Raw genomic sequence first — 20,893 nt, forward strand, 5'->3', positions numbered from 1 at the left:
TCGATTTTCATTTTCCAAGTTTTGGTTTTTTATAATTTTTAAGTATTTTAATTTTTGATTTTCTTGTATTTTCTCACTTTTAGTTTTTTGATTTTACAATTATTCATTTCTTCAGTTATCTGAGTTTTTAACTTTCCAATTCCTAGTTTTGAAATTTTTCAGTTTTTCGATTATTCCATTTTTTAATTTTTTAGTTTTTCGAATTTTATTTTTGCATTTTTTTAATTAGTAGATATTTCTAAAAAAATAATTTTTGTTCCTGGATCATCAATTTTTCGATTTTTCAACTTTACAATTTTATATTAAAATGTTTCGTTTTATCAATTTTACGATTTTTCGTTTTCCGATTTTTAATTTTTCGGTTTTTCCATTTTTCTTTCCTTGAGATTTTCGGTTTTTTGGTTATTTTATATTCCCTCTTGCAATTTTTCAATTTTTCAATTATTCCATTTTAAGTTTTCAATTTCTCATTTTTTAATTTTGCGAACTTTTTCGATTCCTGGATTTTTTATTTTTGAATTTCTCGATTTTTCAATTATTCTATTTTTTGATTTCTTAGTTTTTCGTATCTTATTTTGCAATTTTTATAAGGTTTAGACATTTGTAAAAAACTAATGTTTGTTCATTAATTTTTCGATTTTCAGTTGCTGGATCATTAATTTTTCGATTTTACAATTTTTCAATCCTCAAATATTTAGATATTTTAATGTTTCGTTTTCCGATTTTAATTTTTCAGTTTTTCAATTAATAGGTCTTTCGATTTTTCTATTTTTCTATTTCTTAAATTTTGCAATTTTTCAATTTTTCAATTCCTCGATTTTAATTTTTCAATGTCTCGGTTTTAAATTTTGCTATTTTCTAATTTTTCATTTCTTTAATTTTAGGTATTTTAATTGTTCCTTTCTGCAATTTTTCAATTCGTCAATTAATACATTTTTCGGGTTTTCAATTTTTCTAATTCTTAATTTTTACAATTTTAGCATCTTTCGATTTTTCAATTCCTGCATTTTTTATTTGTATATTTTTCGTTCTTAAATTTTTTGAATTTTAGATTACTTAAAGTTATTTTCATAAATTTTTCAACTTTCACTTCTCGACTTTTCAAATTTACAATTTTATAATTTTTCGATTTTACAATTTTTCAATCTTCCAATTTTTAAATTTTGCTGTTTTAAAGTTTTTCGATTTTTAACTTGTCGATTTTTCAACTCCTCAAATTTTTTAGTTTTGCAGTTTTCAAGTTTTAAATTCTTGGATTTTAATTTTTCAATTGTTTGGTATTAAAGTTTTCGATTTCCCAATTTATCATTACTTCAATTTTTTGATTTTTAAAAGTAACAATTTTGTAATTTTTCAATTTTTCAATTAGTAAAGTTTTCAGTTTTTCAGTTTTTCTATTTCTTAAATTTTAAAATTTAGCAAATTTTCAATTTTTCAATTCCTGAATTTTCATTTTTCAATATCTCGGTTGTAAATTTTTCGATTTTACAATTTACAATTTTTTATTTTTTCATTTTTTCAAATGTTATTATTGTTTCCCTATTGAAATTTTTTATTTCTTCAATTAGTAAATTTTTCAGTTTTTGAATTTTTCTAGTTCTTAGTTTTTGCAATTTTGCAGTCTTTCGATTTTTCAATTCTGGATTTTTCGATTTTCAGTTCCTGGGTCATTAATTTTTTAACTTTACAATTTTATAATTTTTCGATTTTACAATTTTTCAATTCTCCAATATTTAGATATTTTAATGTTTCGTTTTATCAATTTTACGTTTTTTCGTTTTCCGATTTTTCATTTTATATATAATATTTCTTTTCTTGAGTTTTTCGATTTTTAGACATTTTAGTTTTATTTCTTGCAATTTTTCAATCCTTCGATTTTAATTTTTCAATTTCTCGGTTTTAAATTTTTTGATTTCCCAATTTTTCATTTCTTTTGAATTTTTCAGATTTTAGATACCTTAATTTTTTCTTTTGTGCAATTTTTCAGTTTTTGAATTTAGATCTTTCAGTTTTTCAAATTTTCTAATTCTTAAATTTTAAAATTTAGCAATTTTTTAATTTCTCAATATTTCGGTTTTAAATTTTTCGATTTTCCAATTTTTCATTTCTTTAATTTTAGGTATCCTGATTTTTTTTCGGTTTTCCAATTTTTCTATTTCTTAATTTTTACAATCTTGCAATCTTTCGATTTTTCAATTCCTGGATTATTTAGTTTTTCGTATCTTATTTTGCAATTTTTTATAATGTTTAGGTATTTGTAAAAAAATAATTTTTGTTCATTACTTTTTCGATTTTCCTGGATCATTAATTTTGCGATTTTTCAACTTTAAAGTTTTATATTTTTTCGATATTATAATTTTTCAATTCTCCAATATTTTAATATTTTAATATTTCGTTTTATCAAATTTACGATTTTTCGTTTTCCGATTTTTAATTTTATGGTTTTTCAATTTTTCTTTTCTTGAGTTTCTCGATGTTTAGGTATTTAAGTTTTCCTTCTTGCAATTTTTCATTTCTTTTGAATTTTTCAAATTTTAGATATCTAAATTTTTCCTTTTGTGCAATTTTTCAATTTTTTAGTCAACACATCTTTCGGTTTTTCAATTTTTCTATTTCTTAATTTTTTCGATTTTGCAATTTTTAATTTTTTTAATTTTAGGTATCTTAATTTTTTCTTTTTGCAATTTTTCAATTCGTTAATTAGTAAATTTTTCGGTTTTTCAATTTTTTCATCTCCTAATTTTTAAAATTTTACAACGTTTCGATTTTTCCATCAGTTCGTTATTAACTTTTGAATTCCTATATATTAAATTTTTTGCTTTTTCAATTATTCCATTTTTTGATTTTTTAGTTTGTATGTCTTATTTTGCAATTTTTTATCATTTTTAGATCACTTAAAGCTTTTTTCATAAAATTTTCGACTTTCACTTCTCAACTTTCCAAATTTACAATTTTATAATTTTTCAATTTTCCAATTTATCATTTCTTCAATTTTTCGATTTTTACAAGCAAATTTTTTTTAATTTTTCTAGTTCTTAATTTTTACAATTTTGAAATTTTTCAATTCCTGGATTATTTACTTTTGAATTTCTCGATATTAGTTTTTTTTTCAACTATTCCATTTTTTGACTTTTGTTAGTTTTTCGTATCTTATTTTGCAATTTTTTGTAATTTTTAGATTTGTTAACGCTTGTTCATTAATTTTTCGACTTTCATTTCTTCAATTTTTAATTTTTCGATTTTTCAGTTTTTCATTTCTTCAATTCTTCACTATAGAATTTTTCTTATTTTCAATTTTCATTATTTTACTTTAAAATTATTCAATTCTTCAATTGATAGATTTTGTATTTTTCGTTTGTTCGACATTTAACTTCAGTTTTTGGTGTTTTACCGTTACAATTCCACGACTTAATATTTTTTTAATGTTGTGATTTTTTAATTTTTGAATTTATCGATATTTGTTCAGTTGTGAGATTGTTGTGTTTCGAAATTATAATTCTTCATTTTTCAATTTTCCATTTTTCGCTTTTTACATATTTTGTAATTTTTTATTTTTATAACTTTTAGATATAAGTATATTTACTTATGTTTATTTTTCGATTTCTAGTGTCTCAATTTTCAAATTTTGGATTTTTCATTTCTACAAATCTTGGATTTTTCAATTTTTAGATATTTTAATTTGTCGTTTTTTGTTCAGTTTAAAATTTTGTAATATATTTTTCCAGTTTTCGATTTTTAGTTTTTTCAATTTTTCTTTCAAATGTGAGATTTCCCATTACCGAAATTAAATCAGTACTTTGTATATTATTGTTTCTATATAGAAACGTTTAATCAATATCTTTTTTCAACACTACCGGTTATGGATGCATTATGGACAGCCTAGATATTAAACGACATGACACTTTTTAATTATGGGAAGAGCGAATATTTGCCTACAAATATAAGAATAACAACAAAAATAAAAATACAATTTTTGTAAACTCCGTCAATATTTATTTATTTATTGATAATTTCACTTTGCCTGTATATTTTTATTGATCCAGTCAACATAAGGAGCCGTCTTAGTATAAAAATCAGGATTATCTTTCCCACAACCTTCGATAATAAACGACGCAATCCCAGCCAACTTCCCCTCACAAACCAAAGGCCCTCCCGAATCTCCAATACACAACCCTTTACCCTCCACCGAAAAAGCACAAGTCTGTCCCTCCGCCAAATCACCCCCTACAAAACTCTTACAAGTCTCAAAACTGAAAACGGTCTGCTCAACAAACTGCAGCTCTTCTGGAAATTCAACAGTGTCCGTCTCTCCCCAACCGGCAACACTACAAGTTGCGTTCACTGCCGGATCAACAAACTCCGTCGGTTGAGTGACATCGTCGAATTCGAACTCGTCTTCGATTTGGATTAAGCCGATATCGTTTATCAGTGCTGTGGGATCATAGTCCTCGTGGTTAATCCACTTGGCTACTTTATGGGTGGTACCACCGGAGTTGGCCAAGTTAGTACCTGCTATGATGGTCGTGGTGGATGTTACGACATCGACGCAATGGGCGGCTGTGACAACCCAGTTTTTGCTGACGATGGACCCATCACAGAATTGGACTGGGTCGTTGATGGACACTATGGAGGGGAATTGGCCAGGGGCGGCTGCATCACCGCCGTAAATGCGGCCCTTACGGGGTGCCCCTAGAAACGAGAGACGCTCTAATATTCAAAATATATAGTCAATAGGGTGTAGTTATTACCTAAGGTGGCACTGATTGTTATAGCTACTAGTATGAGACAATGGTGTTTCATTTTTGACTAGTACTTTATAGAGTTCTTTGTCCGATATATAGTACTAGTGGAATTTTTATCAGTCACGTGTTGTCCAAAAGTGATACATTGGACACCTAGAAGTGGCTTTTGTCATTGATAAGTGTAGGTGGTACTTAATAAAAAGTGAATATCGTATGTCGGATGTTTCGTATTTGAGTGTTAAATTTATTGCATTGTATAAATTTCACGTTCTTAAGTGGTAGCAATGTCTAGAAAATATTATTTGAAATTAAATATTTATAAATTGTTATCCACGCCACTGGTGGTGTTTCTTGACCTACCATAACGACTAGGATTAAGAACCAAAAAAGCGGTGCACTGGTAAGCAACGTGCAAAAAGACGATAAGGGCCAGTCATATAATTATTATTTGGTTGTTGTCGTGTTTTCGGTTAACGTCTTTGACAATGGTGATTTTTTCTAATCAGAGCGTGTCGACATGGTAATGCTTTACAGTGTGTCTGATTAAAAGGCCAGGTTGACCGGCATCTCCGAGATCATGGTACCTTCAACTCTCAAACTCACGATCGTGGCCATGATAGGACCGAAAGAATACTGCAATCTGAAGAACAAATTTTGGAACGCGTCGAAGAAGAGCCCGACATCAGTACTCGCAGACTTGCAACTGAAGTTGCAGTTTCACAGATTGCAGTACATCGTACATTAAAAGAACAAGGCCCAGATCCATACCACGTTCAAAAAGTGCAAGCTTTGGACCCAGCTGATTTTCCACGTCGTGTAGTTTAGCGCCAATGAAGAAGGGGTGGGTGGGCGGGGCTATTGCTTACTTATAAAAGAAAGACTCTCCAGGAAAAAGTTAAACCCCCGCCCACCCACCCGTTCTCTCATTTTTTCTACTGAAATAAGAAATAAATCTTATAGCAAATAGTATAACAACAAAATTACGATTAACGCTTTTCCTTAACAGCTTACGTTCTAGTAGTTCCATTCGCACTTTACAAAAGACCGCAGATGTTCGCTGACCGTCATAGAGTTCGGACGCTTGTCGGAACATCAAAGGCTTTACCTACTTCCGGCTAGCCGTTTGTGTTTAGCCGCGATGTCGGACGAGGAGGATGCTAGTAGCGATCCTCAAAAGTATACAAATTGCAAACTGTGCAAAAGTTATGTAGACAAAAGTGTAAGCAGAGTAAAGTGTAGTTTGTGCAACATTGTGATTCATACAAAGTGTTTTGATTCTCTATCAAAGATTGTGGCAATTGACAAAGAAAACTGGCATTGCAAAACATGTGAATCCAGCCTTGATGCTTCAAAAAAGTCTCCAACAACGTTAGTTCGAGAAATTGTATTTTTTCAAAAGCAAGTGTCCTTATTGGAAAAACTAGTAAATGAGCTAGAAACAGTCAACAAATTGCAAAAGGAAAAACTTGAAACTCAAACATCTGCACCGATACAACAACCGTCATACGCTGATTGCCTAAAAACAGTGAGTAAGAAATCAGTCGATGTTTTTATTAAGCATCAAGGTCCTGAAAAAGTAAAATTTGACAAAGTGTTAGAAAAAATTCGCAAAGATGTAAACCCTGTTGAACTGAATGTTCAAATTAACTCCACAAAAATATTAAACAGAGGTGTAGTTGTTAAATGTGCCAATGATTCTTCCTGCGATAAGCTCATAACCAAGTTAAAATCCTCGCTTGGTTCTGACTATAGTGTCGAAAAATCCCAAAAGTAGAACCCTCGTCTTTATGTTAGAGGTGCTGGCAAGAATGTTTCTACTATGGAAGACAAAGATCTAATTGACAACATCTTAATATTAAATGGTTTTGACATCGAAATGTATGCGAATCAAATCAAAGTTGTAAAAAGATTTGATTATAAGTATAATTGTAATTTCATTATTGAAGTAACTAGTGCCTTACGCAGAGAAATACTAAGTAATTGTAATTGTAGAATATATGTTGATTGGAGCTTGTGTTCATGTTCAGACCATCTGATTGTTAGACGTTGTTTTAAATGCTCCAAATTTGGTCATCTCAGCTCCAAATGTACAAGTAATACGCAAATATGTCACAAGTGCTCTGACAATCACTTTTCCAAAGATTGCAATTCTGACCACCTCAAATGCATAAATTGTATTGAATACGCGGAGCGTAATAAGTCATCAAATATCGATATCAACCACTATGCTGGAGATGAGCAGAAGTGCATTGTTTATAGGAATAGGCTAAAAGACTTACGCGACCGAATTGATTATGGTTCATAGTTCAGATCTTATTAACGATATGGGTTCAACAAAAAAAATAAATTTAAATTGTCTTAAAATTGCACATGTAAATGTAAGATCGCTTTTTACGGGGTTTGTTGAATTTACAAGCTTAATCACTTTCAATAATTTTGATTTGGTAGCTGTTACTGAGACTTGGTTGTCTGAGGATATCCCTTCTGCTGTGGTTGGTATTGATGGTTACAAATTATATAGAGCTGATCGGTCTAGAACGGGAGGCGGTGTTGGCATCTATATGAAGAATTGTTTGAATAGCGATGTAGTCCTTCATGACTACTGTGGTGTTGCTGGTATCGAATTTTTGTGTATCAGACTTCAACTAAATAAACATTCGCTGCTCATTTGTGTATTCTATAAATATGCTTCTTCTTTAAACGATGCCACCGAATTCTTTGACAACTTTTTATCTTTTGTTACTCCACAGTACGATAATATATTAATAACTGGCGACCTGAATGAAGATTTTCATTTCAATAATAAGCTAAATGATTGTTTTGTTGCCTATGGTTTTCAACAAATCATCTCTGAAAGTACCAGAGTTACGCGAAATTCTGAGACGTTGATCGATCCTATTTTAATCAATAATAATGCATTATTTCGTAGAAGTAGAGTTATAAATGCTGATCTAATATCTGATCATCGTCTAGCCTTTTGCATATTAGACATAAATATTCCTAAAATGACTCCTAAATATACTACATACAGAGACTTTAAAAACTTCTTGCATGATAAATTTATGTTAGACTTAAATAAAAAATCTTTGGATAACATTTATTACATCCTCAATATTGAAGATAAAATCAGGTACCTTAACACAACTGTGTTAGAATTATTTGACTATCACGCTCCGTTCAAAACCTCGTTCATTTCAAAGCCCTATGCACCTTGGCTCACCCCTTCTATTAAAGAATTGATGAAACAAAGAAATCGAGCATTAAGTTTATATAAGCAAACTAAATCTGCTCAGCTCTGGCTATTTTATAAGCAGCTAAGAAATTCTACGGTTGCTGCACTGAAACGGGAAAAAAAGCGTACTTAGATTATGAAAGTAATACTTCAAACAAAAAAAGACTATGGGTTGCACTAAAAAAGTTAAATATTCAAAAAAAAGTTAAAGGATGTGATCTATCTACATTCAGTGCTGATGAAATAAATGAATATTTTTTGTCAGTATTCACTCCTCCCCAAAACTGTGTTGAAGCTGTTAATAACATAAAAGGTATCAAATATAAACCAAATAGTAACTTTAAATTTTCATTGGCCACTGAGGAGGAAGTGTTTCAAATCATAAATAGCTTGAAATCTAATGCTATGGGTATTGATGGTATCTCTGCTTACATGATTAAATTATGTTGCCCTAATATAGTTCAGCCAATTACTCACATTATTAATTGCTGTCTGGAGACTGGATACTTTCCAGAATTATGGAAAGTGGCTTTAATTCATCCTATTCCCAAAATCGACGAGGTAAACTCTCCAGAAGACCTAAGACCAATAACACTATGCAACACTAAAAAAATCACAGAAAGTTCAGATAGTGTTTGAGGTTGGGTATACTCCATATACTAAAGAAAAAAATGTTTTATAGTCATATCACATCACAAAACATAGATAACGGGTGTTTTGTTTTTCTTACTTAATGGGACACTTGATTGCATTTAATCGTAAAAATATCGCTTTTATGTATCCACCCATGCTTGCAGACTTCTGTTGGTGTCTTCAGAGGGATACTGCGAGATCTGGCTACAATAGGAATGCCAATCGTTCGAAAAAAAGACCTTTTTCAATGAAAAATGAAGTATTGCTTTATTAATTTTGTATGATTTCAAAAAATTCAATAAGCACTTTTCATTTTGAAACCTGATATGATAGGTTGGGTAGCTATACTCCATATACTAAAGAAAAAAATGTTTTATCCTCATATCACATCACAAAATATAGATAACGGGTGTTTTGTTTTTCTTACTTTTTGGGACACTTGATTGCATTTAATCGTAAAAATATCGCTTTTATGTATCCACCCATGCTTGCAGACTTCTGTTGGTGTCTTCAGAGGGATACTGCGAGATCTGGCTACAATAGGAATGTCAATCTTTCAAAAAAAAAGACCTTTTTCAATGAAAAATAAAGTTTTGTTTTATTAATTTTGTATGATTTCAAAAAATTCAATAAACGCTTTTCATTTTGAAACCTGATGTGATACGATTCTTTCAAGTATAATCCTCAATTGAGTTTGAGGTAAGAAATTTTAACTACATACTGTGCATTCTGTGAATTTTATTTTTTTTTAATTTGTTGCATAGTGTAAGTATTCTTCCAACATTATCTAAAGTCTTAGAAAAATGTATCTATAATCAAATCTTTAATTTTATAGTAAAAGAAGAGATATTATCTGAAGATCAATCTGGGTTTCGCAAGGGATATAGCACAACGACAGCTCTAGCTTCTGTTATCGATGATTGCCTGATTGAACTTGACAAAAACCACGCAAGTATTGTAACTCTTTTGGATTATTCAAAAGCTTTTGATACTTTGGACCACCAACTCCTCTGCACAAAACTGGAATATTACGGGTTCGATCAAATTTCTGTTTCTTTTTTTAAATCATATTTACAAAATCGACATCAACAAGTTGTAACCGAGTCTGGTAAATCTAAAATTGGCTTAATAACATCAGGCGTACCGCAAGGCTCGGTCTTAGGCCCAATTCTTTTTACTATATATACTTCCCAATTGTTGCAGATACCTTCAGTTTCTAAAAAGAGAGCCTTTGCAGATGACACCCAAATGCAGCATCATTTCCTACCTAACGAAGTTGATATAGCATCTAACCATATAAATAATGACTTACAAAATATAGCAAATGTTTCATCTGATATTAACCTCCAACTGAATATGAATAAATGCAAAGTTATTTGCTTCGCTCCCCGAAAATTTAAAAATGTTCTTTTTGTCAATATTAATATTAAATTTGATAATATAAAACTACCAGTTTTACATACCGTAAGAAATTTGGGATTGGTGATTGATGACGATTTTCGTTTTAAGACCCATATTTCTAACATTATTAAAAAATCTTATGTAGCATTGAAACTTCTTTATTCAAATTACCTTTTACTCAATTTTAAATTGAGGAAGAAATTATGTGAGTCTCTTGTCTTGTCATATATAAATTATTGCCTAGTAATATATTACCCATGTCTTGACAGTATTGATAAATACCGTCTTCAAAAAATCCAAAATAATTGTTGTCGTTTCATTTTTGGTTTGAGGAAATTTGATCATGTGTCTCAGAAAATCTGTGAGCTTGGTTGGATGAAAATTGACAAATTGTTTCAGTATCACCTATCTATCTTTGCTTTCAAGTTATTTTCCTCTAACTCTCCGCCGTACTTGCGTTGTAAATTTCATACAAGAAAAAGTATGTTAAACTCAAGTCTTCCATTAAGGAATCTTAAAGAACTGTCAATGCCAAAGCATTATACATCTATCTTTCAGAGATCTTTCACGTACAATATTATCAAAGTTTACAATAAATTTTTATTAGAGTTTAATTCAAGTTCTTCCATCAATTGTTTTAGGAAAAAAATTAAAAAATGCTTGATTAATACTTAGGTTTAAGTTTATTATTGTGGTTCTCTTGCTTGTTGTTAACTTTTTGTTATTATTATTATTATTATTTGTATAAATTTAGTTTCTAATTATGGATTATTTAATTTAATCTTAATTTTAATTTAATTTAATTTAATTTTAATTTAATTTAATTTAATTTAATTTTAATTTCATTTCATTTCATTTAATTTAGATTTAATTAGTTTAAATTGTTTAATTTGATCATTACCTAGCTGACTCCTGTCTAGATATTTAATCCGTTTTTCTGTACAAACTGTTTGCTTAGTTTTATTTTCTTATAAATCTAAGGTTAAGTGGAATAGCCAATGGCTAGACTTCGCCTATTATTATTTAATAAAGTCCTATTATTATTATTATTAATATTATTATTAACATATATGTAATTAGCTCCGCCCACCCACCCCACCTCCATTTCATTGATTCATTTTATTTAGTCCCAATGGAAGGTGGATCTCATACTGAACACAGATAAAATCGTTAGAATGAGAACAGCGTGGATGGGTGGGTTAGTCCCATTAAGATAGAGCAATTTTTATAAACGACATACTCTTTAAAAAAATAAAGTGTGGGTGGGTGGGTGGCACTAGGATTCGCTAAGATAAGACTGATTGTGGCAAATCACATACCTTGCAAAAATAGAGGGCGGGTGGGCGGGGCTAGTTCTTGACAAGATAATACTGATTTTGGTAAATGATATATCCACTAAGAAAATAAAGGGTGGGCGGGCGGGGCTAAAACTGGCTAAGATAGAAATGAACAATATTGAGAGTAGTCACTGGAATGAAGAAGGGGTGGGTGGGCGGGGCCGCTGGTTTTTCAGTACTTGCCAAGATAAAACTGATTTTGGCAGATGACATACCCTTTGAGAAAATAAAGGGCGGGTGGGTGGGGCTAGTAAGTTGTAAAGATAAGATTGATTTTGGCAAATGACATACCTTTTAAGCACTCGCCCTCCGTTTTCTTAGACGATTTATCATTTGTCAAAATCAGTCTTATTTAGCAAGTACTAGCCGCACCCCCCTGCCTTCTATTTTCTCAGAGAGTATATCATCTGTCAAAATCAGTCATATCTTAGCAAGTACTAGCCCCGCCCACCCGCTAGTATTTTCTCAGAGAATATATTACTTGCCTTAGCAAGTACTAGCCCCGCCCGACCACCCTCTATTTTCTTAGAGTGTATGTAATTTTCCAAATTCAGTCTTGTCTTATAACAATTACTAGCCCCGCCCATCCGCCCTCTATTTTCTCAGAGAATATATCATTTGCCAAAATCACTTATATCTTAGAAAATACTAGCCCCGCCCATCCGACCTCTGTTTTCTTATAGGTTACATCATCTGTGAAAATCAGTTTTATTTGAGCAAGTACTAGCTGCGCCCACCCACCTTCGATTTTCTTAGAGAATGTCATTTTCCAAAATCAGTGTTATTTTAGCAAGTACTTTACAATACCGGATGTATTAATAAAAATCTAATTTTGGCAGATGATATATCTACTAAGAAAATAGAGGGCGGGTGGGCGGGGCTAGTACTTGCTAAGATAAAACTGATTTTGGCAGATGACATACCCTTTAAGAATGTAAAGGGCGGGTGGGTGGGGTTAGTAAGTTGTAAAGATCAGATTGATTTTGGCAAGTGACATACCTTTTAGGCACTCGCTTTCTGTTTAGAGGATTTATCATTTGTCAAAATCAGTCTTATTTTAGCAAGTACTAGCCTCACCCATTTGACTTCTATTTTCTTAGAGAGTATATCATCTGTCAAAATCAGTCATATCTTAGCAAGTACTAGGCCCGCCCACCCGCTCTCTGTTTTCTCAGAGAAAATATCATTTGCCAAAATCAGTCATATCTTAGCAAGTACTAACAACATTATGTATGTCATTTTCCAAATTCACTCTTCTCTTAACAAGTACTAGCCCCATCCACCCGCCTTCTATTTTCTTAGAAGCTTTATTATTTGCCAAAATCACACTTATGTTAGCACGTATTAGCCCCGCTCACCCGCCCCCTATTTTCTCAGAGAATATATCATTTGCCAAAATCACATATCTTAGAAAATACTAGCCCCGTCTAAAGCGAGTTTCCACATTTATAGCCCCGAAGTTCGGGAATAACAGTTTCTAGGACATCTAGGTTAGATCTTGTGAGTTATATTCTGTACTTTGACCAGAACTCTTGTACGAAGTCTTCGCCAGGCGTCTATTGACTTCCACTAATTTTTATGAGGGCTTAACTAAAGACTCTTGCAAACTTGCCGCAGTCGAGATGGCTGGGCGGGGGTTTGTCGATGTACCGTAATAAAGACAAACCATACTCAAAACAGAGGTCGGAGTAAGTAGACAAGTTTACAACGGTGGGTGGTTAACCCCTCATCAAAATTAGTGGAAATCAATAGACGCCTGAGGCGGACTCCGCACAAGAGTTCTGGTTAAAGTATAATACAGGGTTTCTTTAAATGATTATAGGGTCGAAGTAGGTCAAGGACTCACGACAAATACCAAATTCACCTGTGTAACTGGTTGCCTAAATGCTTCATATCTTATTTGAAAAAACCTTAATTTATTGCGGTTAAACATCACAATAAATGTTGAAAATGTCCACATTTTGTTCATGCTCACTCTCTTTTTAATTTCAAACATGTTCTGTAACATTCTTTCGTCAATACCCACTGATCAATTTCATGTTGCAACAGAACTCTTGACTGCTGAGGAAATCTTCCTCAGATACTGAAGGTCTTCCAGGAGATTTCCCTTTGTCCATACTGCCAGTTCGAACAAATATGTTGATTACATCTTTAATGTGGGCCTTTAACGATGTTTCTTGGATTATTAAATCACTGGCCAGATATTCCTGCTTGCAAGCGGTTACAGAATACACAGACTCTTCGTTTACGAAGTCCCATTGCGATAACAAGACTTAACGATGTCTAAAGAGTCTTGTTCAACAGAATAAACCAATTTTACAGTCTTCGTTTCCTAGCACAAAAACAATTTCCGTACTTATTCTAATTCTCACTTGAAAAACCTTAAAACAATAAAAACGACGACTTTAAATGACAGGTTACAAATGACACTAATGTGACAAGTGAGAAGTTGAGAACTGTCATAATAGTATACATAATTTCAGCTAAGCGGGGTTTTTGAAATCCATGGCGAACTACGCCCTTAGAGTCATTTATAAACATATATTCATATTCGGGCGGGAAAATTCCCTCCCAAAACTATACTTGTGTGTTTGGAGGTTAAGTTTTGTAGACTAGCGTATTTATTAAGTTCTTTAAAATTTAAGCGTGTATTGATCCGTTTCTTTCGGTGGTGGAATTGCCATGTTAAAAATTTAAAATATTTCCCCAAACGGGCACGTACAGCAATGATTGTGTAACAACGTACTTAATCGGGTGGTAATTTATGAAGATGTCTTGTGTTTTAATGAAAATTCTTTTAGAAGTCATAACAGTGCCTTTTCTGCAAAACGAATATAAAAAAAGCAATAAAAATTTTTTTCTCGTTTTCTCGTCTTTTCATGACCCCTAGAAAACGAAGAAATAGATCGCCCGTTTCCGTCATTCTGTCTGTCTGTCCATCTGCTCTCTGTCCGGATTTTTATTAGACAAATAATCTCCGAAACTACTGGACCGATTGTTATCAAATTTTATACGCTAACTTAAATTTGGATAATCATTTCCAGCAACAATTTGAAGACGTCCGCTCATGATATTGCATAATTAATAATTTCAAAACCCGCGAAAAATTCAAAAATTCAAAAATTTGGCCTTGGCTGTGATCATCTAACAAATGGAAGCCTACATTGTGTTTTTGAAAAATGACGGGATGCGTTCAGATGCAAATGGTGGACCCCAAGTTTGGAAAAGTACCGCTAACAAAATTTATGGAGGACACAAAATCATTTATTCCTCCACTGACAAAAAAAAACTGCGACTCAATTCCGCAGGTGGCACCAGAATGCTATAAGAGTGTGGTGATCGAACTATAGCAATTTCGTTCTAGACCACGAGAAAAATACCCCTAGGGGGCGTTGTAACACGAGCGAAGTTTGGGGCTCCTAATCGTGGCTGTTCTTCCATCGCGACGGTGATTCAATTCTATAGACAAGCACATGCCGCCCAGCACCCCTCTATGACCAGAAACGTACCACGCGGAAACAGGGTGTTACGGTCGCAATCTCGCGGTTGGGTCTCGACTATTGGGTCAAATCGACAGCGTCACGTCATCCAGACCTTCCCTGACTTCAATGCAAGACTGCATCTTTTGTGCAGCTCGACAGGGAACCGCGCACTCCGCTTCATGCTTCTGTCTTATTTAACTTCAATTCCATTTAAATGTTCACTTTCTCTAACTCTGATATTAAACTACAACTGAACAAGTGTCAAAGTTTCAAACGGAGCAATAAACAACATTTAAGTTCGCCATACAGTTTTGTGAAATTTGAAACACAAATAATTCTTATTTGAGATTAAAATTGGACATCAGATAATAATTCATGCAGTGGAAACATTCACCAACAAAATATATATTTACGTTAAAAAAAAAGTAGCAAAGATTTGCAAAAGCAATAAAAAGATCTGGTGTGAAGTAAAACTTGTGCAGATAAAAAGTTACGTGAGATTGGAAACTGCAGAGCATGAAAATTTACGTTCAATTTAAATTATACGGCAAAGAAAATTACTGAGGTTAAAAATAAGCATCCAGAAACTTATTTAAATTTATAAAAACAAAGGGTGTTATCCTGTCTGAGTGAATTTCACGAAATTTCCTAGCAAGTGATTTATCCAAATAAATTCCTGATTGTTAAATTCTGTTAGCTCTAGTTAACGATTAAACTCCTAACATGAACTGTGAATTTACAAACAATAAAACAAATTTACACACGGTTAAACGAGCCTTTATTATGTGACTTTGATAGAAGTATAGACAAACAAAAAACACTTCTTTACAAGTCACAAACTACCGGATTACATATACAGTCAAAATATATTCTTAAGATTTTTGTTTTAATTTTTACTTAGTTGGTTTTCATTTTGTTTCTTGTTCATTTCAAATAAAAACACAATTTTGCTGAATCCATCAGTATTTATTCAAACTTTACTTTGACTCTATATTTTTATTGATCCACTCAACATAAGGAATTGTCCTAGTGTAAAAATCGGGGTACCCCGACCCACAACCCCCGATAAAATACGTAACAATCCCAGCCAACTTGCCTTCGCAAACCAAAGGCCCACCCGAATCCCCAATACACACCCCTTTACCCTGCTGAGCAAAAGCACAAATTTGTTCCTCCACTAACTCATCCCCTACAAAACTCTTGCAAGTGTCAAAACTAAAAATAGTTTGGTCAACAAATTGTAATTCGTCGGGAAAATCAACAGTGTCAGTCATTCCCCAACCGGCAAGACTACAAGTTGCGTTCTCTACCGGATCAACAAACTCGGTTGGTTGAGTGACATCGTCGAATTCGAACTCGTCTTCGATTTGGATTAACCCTATATCGTTCGTCAGTGCTTCGTTATCGTAGTCTTCGTGGTTGATCCATTTGGATACTTTATGGGTGGTACCACCGGAGTTGGCCAAGTTGGTACCTGCTAGTATGGTCGTGGTGGATGTTACATAGTCGACGCAGTGGGCGGAAGTGACAACCCAGTTTTTGCTGACGATGGAGCCATCGCAGAACTGGTCTGGGTCGTTGATGGACACTATGGAGGGGAACTGGCCAGGGGCGGCTGGGTCACCACCGAAAATTCGGCCCTTACGGGGTACACCTACAAAACGACACTCTAATAATCAAATTATGTACAAAATATTGTGTTTTTATTACCAAAGGTGGTACCGATTGTTACAGATACTAGAATCAGACAATATAGTTTCATTGTTGAATGGTGTTTGACGGAGTTCTTTGTCCGATATATAGTAGTTTTTTATCAGTCACGTGTTGCCAAAAATGATACATTGGACACCAACAAGAAGTGGAAATTTTTAAAGTTCTAAGTACTATATCAGCAATAAAGTTGTTGACCTACTCTTATTAAACTTAGAGTATTGTGACTCATGCCACTAATTGCCCATCATAAACTATTTCTATTTTCGACAGATTATATATACAATCTTTTGTTATCAATTTGTATAAAACCAAGCTAACAATAATAATCGGAATCAATAATGAAACAGCTGTTGATAATACTTCTTGCTACCGCCACCACTTCAGGTTTACCACACCATGGGCGGATTTTTGGTGGTACCCCTGCCGCCTCCGGCCAGTTCCCCTTCATCGCCTCACTAAACAACCCCGACCAACTTTGCGACGCCTCCATCATCAACAAAAACTGGCTTCTAACCGCCGCCCACTGCATAGACCTTGTCACCAACACCACACAAGTCCTAGTCGGTACCAATTTCCAACACTCCGGTGGTACCAAATACAACATCTCCAAAGCCATTGCCCACGAAGGCTTTAGTTACAACACCTTGAAGAACGACATCGCTTTAATCAAAATCTACGGCGAGTTCCAGTTCGACAACTTGGTCCAACCCGTTGAGTTCGTGGACCCAGGAGTCAACCAAACTTGCATTGCTGCTGGATGGGGGGTTACCGAAAGCGTGTCATTTCCCGAAGAACTGCATTTCGTTGAACAAATTGCTCTGGATTTGGAGCTATGTCAAGTCATTATTGAAGATACGGAATCGTTTTTGGGGTCGGAGCAAGTGTGTGGGTTTGGGGTGGAAGGTACTGGGGCTTGTTTTGGAGATTCGGGGGGACCGTTGGTTTGTGATGGACGATTGGGTGGGGTTATGTCGTTTGTTTTTGGGGGTTGTGAGCAGAATTATCCAGATGTGTATACCAGGCCGTTGGATTTTGTTGACTGGATTAGCGAAAATATGAAGTGATGAGAGTGATATGATTCAATGTGTTTGTATTTCGTGTGTACAAGAGTTATTTTTACATTACTAATATTTCTGTTGTATTAAATTATTAAATATTACGTCTTGTGTTTCTTCGCCTTTCTTCCAAATTCTTCTTAAGTTCTTCATTAAAATGCTACGATTGCTATGGAATTTTCTGTTTGTCGGAAATTTTAGTCTGTTCTATTTTTCGATTCATGTAGAGGATATCTAGACCTAGGATTTTTTTGTTTTTTTAATGAATGTCTTTTCAATTTAACAAATTGTCACTTACAATTTTTTACACTTAGTGCAATGTTGGTTGCCTAACCTAAATGAACTTGACAATCAAATTAATGTTGTGCGTTCATTGTAGGAATTAATGAACAATTAGGAAAATTCTATCTTCATTTTTTGTTTTTAATTTTAATAAAAGAAAATCGTTCATTAAAATTCCAACCAAGAAATTGCTAAAATCAAGCGAATTGTTGGTTGCATAAACAAATTTCGATTTAAATCGAAATAACTAAATATGGATTTATACTACTTCTAATTCAAATTTAAACAGTTTTTTTCTACTGTTCACTTTTATGTAGTACAAAGAAAATTATAGTTATTTTTGGTTGGTAATAACTTTGACAGAACGAGCCAACTACAAAATGCTTCAAAACCAGCTTGTTCAAAATGGGTCTGTGTTGTGTTGTGAGTTGGATTTTTCATGGAAAAGCCGTGTTCAGGTAGGATTTTAGTTAAATTTACCATTTTCTACATAGCTTAATTAAAAATCAAATAATTTGGACTGTGTAACAGTCAAGTCTTAAAAACCTTACATCAAACTGATCTGTAGAGTTATATTTTGTAATTTGTAATAATACAAATCTTCATTTACAGATCTCTGCAACATTGTGATCTACTTGAATTTTTTTTGTTTCTAATTCGCATATATCTTTTAAAGCTAATTTCCACATCATGTTAAAATTTTATATGATTTCAATATAACTATGATGAGAAAGGGGCTATCATAGGCATGGGGGCGTCCAGGATGGTTGTAGACCAATGGTACAATACCTATCCGTACTATTAATATTAATCCCACACACAAGTGCAAACCGGACCATTCCAAAAATTGAGTTTTGACAATTAATACTAGTTGTGAAGATAGGCACCATCTCTCCACTGACGTATATCGGGTTGCCGATTTTATGCACGCAACAGTATAATTCGGTATTCATAGACCGCTAATCATTTAATTCTGAGATTACTAATTCGATTATTAACTTGCCATTTAACCAAATTATATTTTATCCTAGTCTTCAATTTTATTTATTTTTGGTTGGTAACAACTTTGACAGAACGAGCCAACTTCAAAACCAAGCTTGTTCAAAATGGTGTCTGTGTTGCGTTTTGAGTTGGATTTTTTCGCAGAAAAGCCGTGTTCGGGTAGGATTTTACTTAATTTTACCACATTTTATCGACTTTAAAACTTCTTACCGAACTTTTTACGAACCCTTTCGGTGTCGTGAATTTCAGTTTCAACAACGAAATTTCCCACTGTGTAAGTAGATTTATGAGGAATTAGGGTTAAATAAGTGTCGTTATTTTAACATTCAAACGTACTAATTTTTTATTAATGTCGTAGTAACTTCAAAAAGTTAAATATTTGGCCCATTACGACCTTGACGTATACAAATCCGTGTGATTTGTAGCAGGTGATTCAGTTGAACTTAAATCAAGTAGGTAGGATAAACGAAACGTCAAATCTAATCCCTCTGTTCCCCCCTTTCTGAAAGCTGTTTTAGTTATTCCAGTTCCAGGAAAATTGTATGTTTTATTTTAAAAGTTCAACTTTGTTTCCAATTTTTAGGCAACCAGTAATACTTACCTACGAAATAAGACAAATATTTAAAATAGCAATATGGTCAAACCGTTTACTTATCTAAAGAGCTCTCTGATTAAAGTTGATTTGAACCAACCGGTATATCTCCTTTAATTTTCTTTTAAACTCAGTTTTTACGACGTAAGTAATCTTCTAAGACAGCTAATCATGCATATTGTATTATTTACGGTATTGAGTTATAATTCTTGTTTCATATTTATTTTTGTTCTAGGTGGTCCCAAACACACAATTTTAAGTCGTCGCAGCTTTCACAGACCTTAACAGACAGCCGACTTTCACCTTTCATAATATTATTAACTAATTCATTTGCTATTTATTATTCAAACTAGCGCAATTAGTAATTAAGTTAGGTATATTAATAATAATTCACTCGTTTTCATTAATTTTAAGCTTAAACTGTGAACAGTATTAAGCAATTCATCGACTATTATAAAATCAGCTTTGCATTTGACACTAGACAGCTTTTAGTGTCACCTTTCGGTCCGCCAGACTCGTGTCCCCATCGCGGTCACAACATCTCTGCCATCGCTAGGGCTAAGCCTGGTTTAAACGTACCCTAAATGCTCGAAGTCCAGTGTTTGCCAGAATACGAGACCCACGTCCATGAGGGATCTGGACCGCTACTCGATAAACATTGTGCCTTCTCTGCAATTTATCTCCAACGGATCTCCGGATGATGGTTGTCTTGCTGGGCTATCATACCAGTCCGGGCTTAGCCCAGCTGACATTCGTTACAGAGAGATCTTGTTTAGAGCAAATCGAGGAGAAACGCATGGTGTATATCCAGTAACTGACCGCGGGGTGTATCCTACAGTTCTAGAAAATCAGTTGGGAACATCTCTCCACCTGCCTCCTTCGCGTAATGTCTGGCATAGAGTTTCATAAAAAAATACAAAATGGTCAGGTCGTGGAACTTGTTCGGATCATTTCGAGAAAGGGGTTAGTGGAGGGTGGACTCGAGCTGTGTTAAGGCTAGCAAATAATATTCTAACTCAAAAAAATATTATATTCTCATCATCCTTATTATTATTATTTTACTAGTTTTCTTATTTGTTTTAAAATTATTAATAAAATATTTCTAATATTATTATTGTTATCAATTTCCTAATTGTGGCTTCCTGTCAAGCGTCATGGGACTGTATTTGAAAGATGGTCGCTGTTGCAGTTCCTGATGATGAAGCTTTAAAGGTGAGAAATGTATCTTGGTTCTTATATTATTCTTGAATTTTACTTTATTTTTAAATATTTACCTTAACGTTTTCAATTGTCAATTTATTTTCTTTGGTATTTACACAGTATTTTTTCAGGCGGATGTTGCTATAAAAAAAGTTCAAATCTGCTTTTTCACTTTTAATCTCCCAGTGAAATTTCCTGCATGTTGTGCTTGATCATTATGCT

General features: G+C 33.2%; 3 protein-coding genes across 3 annotated transcripts; 1 reads left to right on the forward strand and 2 right to left on the reverse strand.

Annotated features, from left to right (window-relative positions):
* Window positions 1–3,970: 3,970 nt before the first annotated feature.
* LOC135137882 (chymotrypsin-2-like) lies at window positions 3,971–4,800 on the reverse strand. Its single transcript, XM_064067646.1, has 2 exons — window positions 4,749–4,800; window positions 3,971–4,689 (listed from the first exon to the last, which is right to left on the reverse strand). Exons 1-2 carry the CDS (start codon window positions 4,798–4,800, stop codon window positions 4,013–4,015), a joined length of 729 nt encoding a protein of 242 aa, XP_063923716.1. The 3' UTR covers window positions 3,971–4,012.
* A 10,972-nt stretch (window positions 4,801–15,772) lies between these two features.
* LOC135138956 (chymotrypsin-2-like) lies at window positions 15,773–16,611 on the reverse strand. The gene is made up of 2 exons (XM_064069008.1): window positions 16,538–16,611; window positions 15,773–16,481 (listed from the first exon to the last, which is right to left on the reverse strand). Exons 1-2 carry the CDS (start codon window positions 16,587–16,589, stop codon window positions 15,805–15,807), a joined length of 729 nt encoding a protein of 242 aa, XP_063925078.1. The 5' UTR covers window positions 16,590–16,611; the 3' UTR covers window positions 15,773–15,804.
* A 255-nt stretch (window positions 16,612–16,866) lies between these two features.
* Window positions 16,867–17,697, forward strand: LOC135138957 (chymotrypsin-1-like). Its single transcript, XM_064069009.1, has one exon. The coding sequence runs from the start codon at window positions 16,879–16,881 to the stop codon at window positions 17,602–17,604; it is 726 nt and encodes a 241-aa protein (XP_063925079.1). The 5' UTR covers window positions 16,867–16,878; the 3' UTR covers window positions 17,605–17,697.
* The last annotated feature ends 3,196 nt before the right edge of the window (window positions 17,698–20,893 follow it).

This window comes from Zophobas morio, unplaced genomic scaffold (genome assembly GCF_036711695.1).
Source record: "Zophobas morio isolate AGI-343-1 ecotype UQ-CSIRO unplaced genomic scaffold, CSIRO_AGI_Zmor_V1 ptg000030l, whole genome shotgun sequence".
In the NCBI taxonomy this organism is placed as follows: domain Eukaryota; kingdom Metazoa; phylum Arthropoda; class Insecta; order Coleoptera; family Tenebrionidae; genus Zophobas; species Zophobas morio.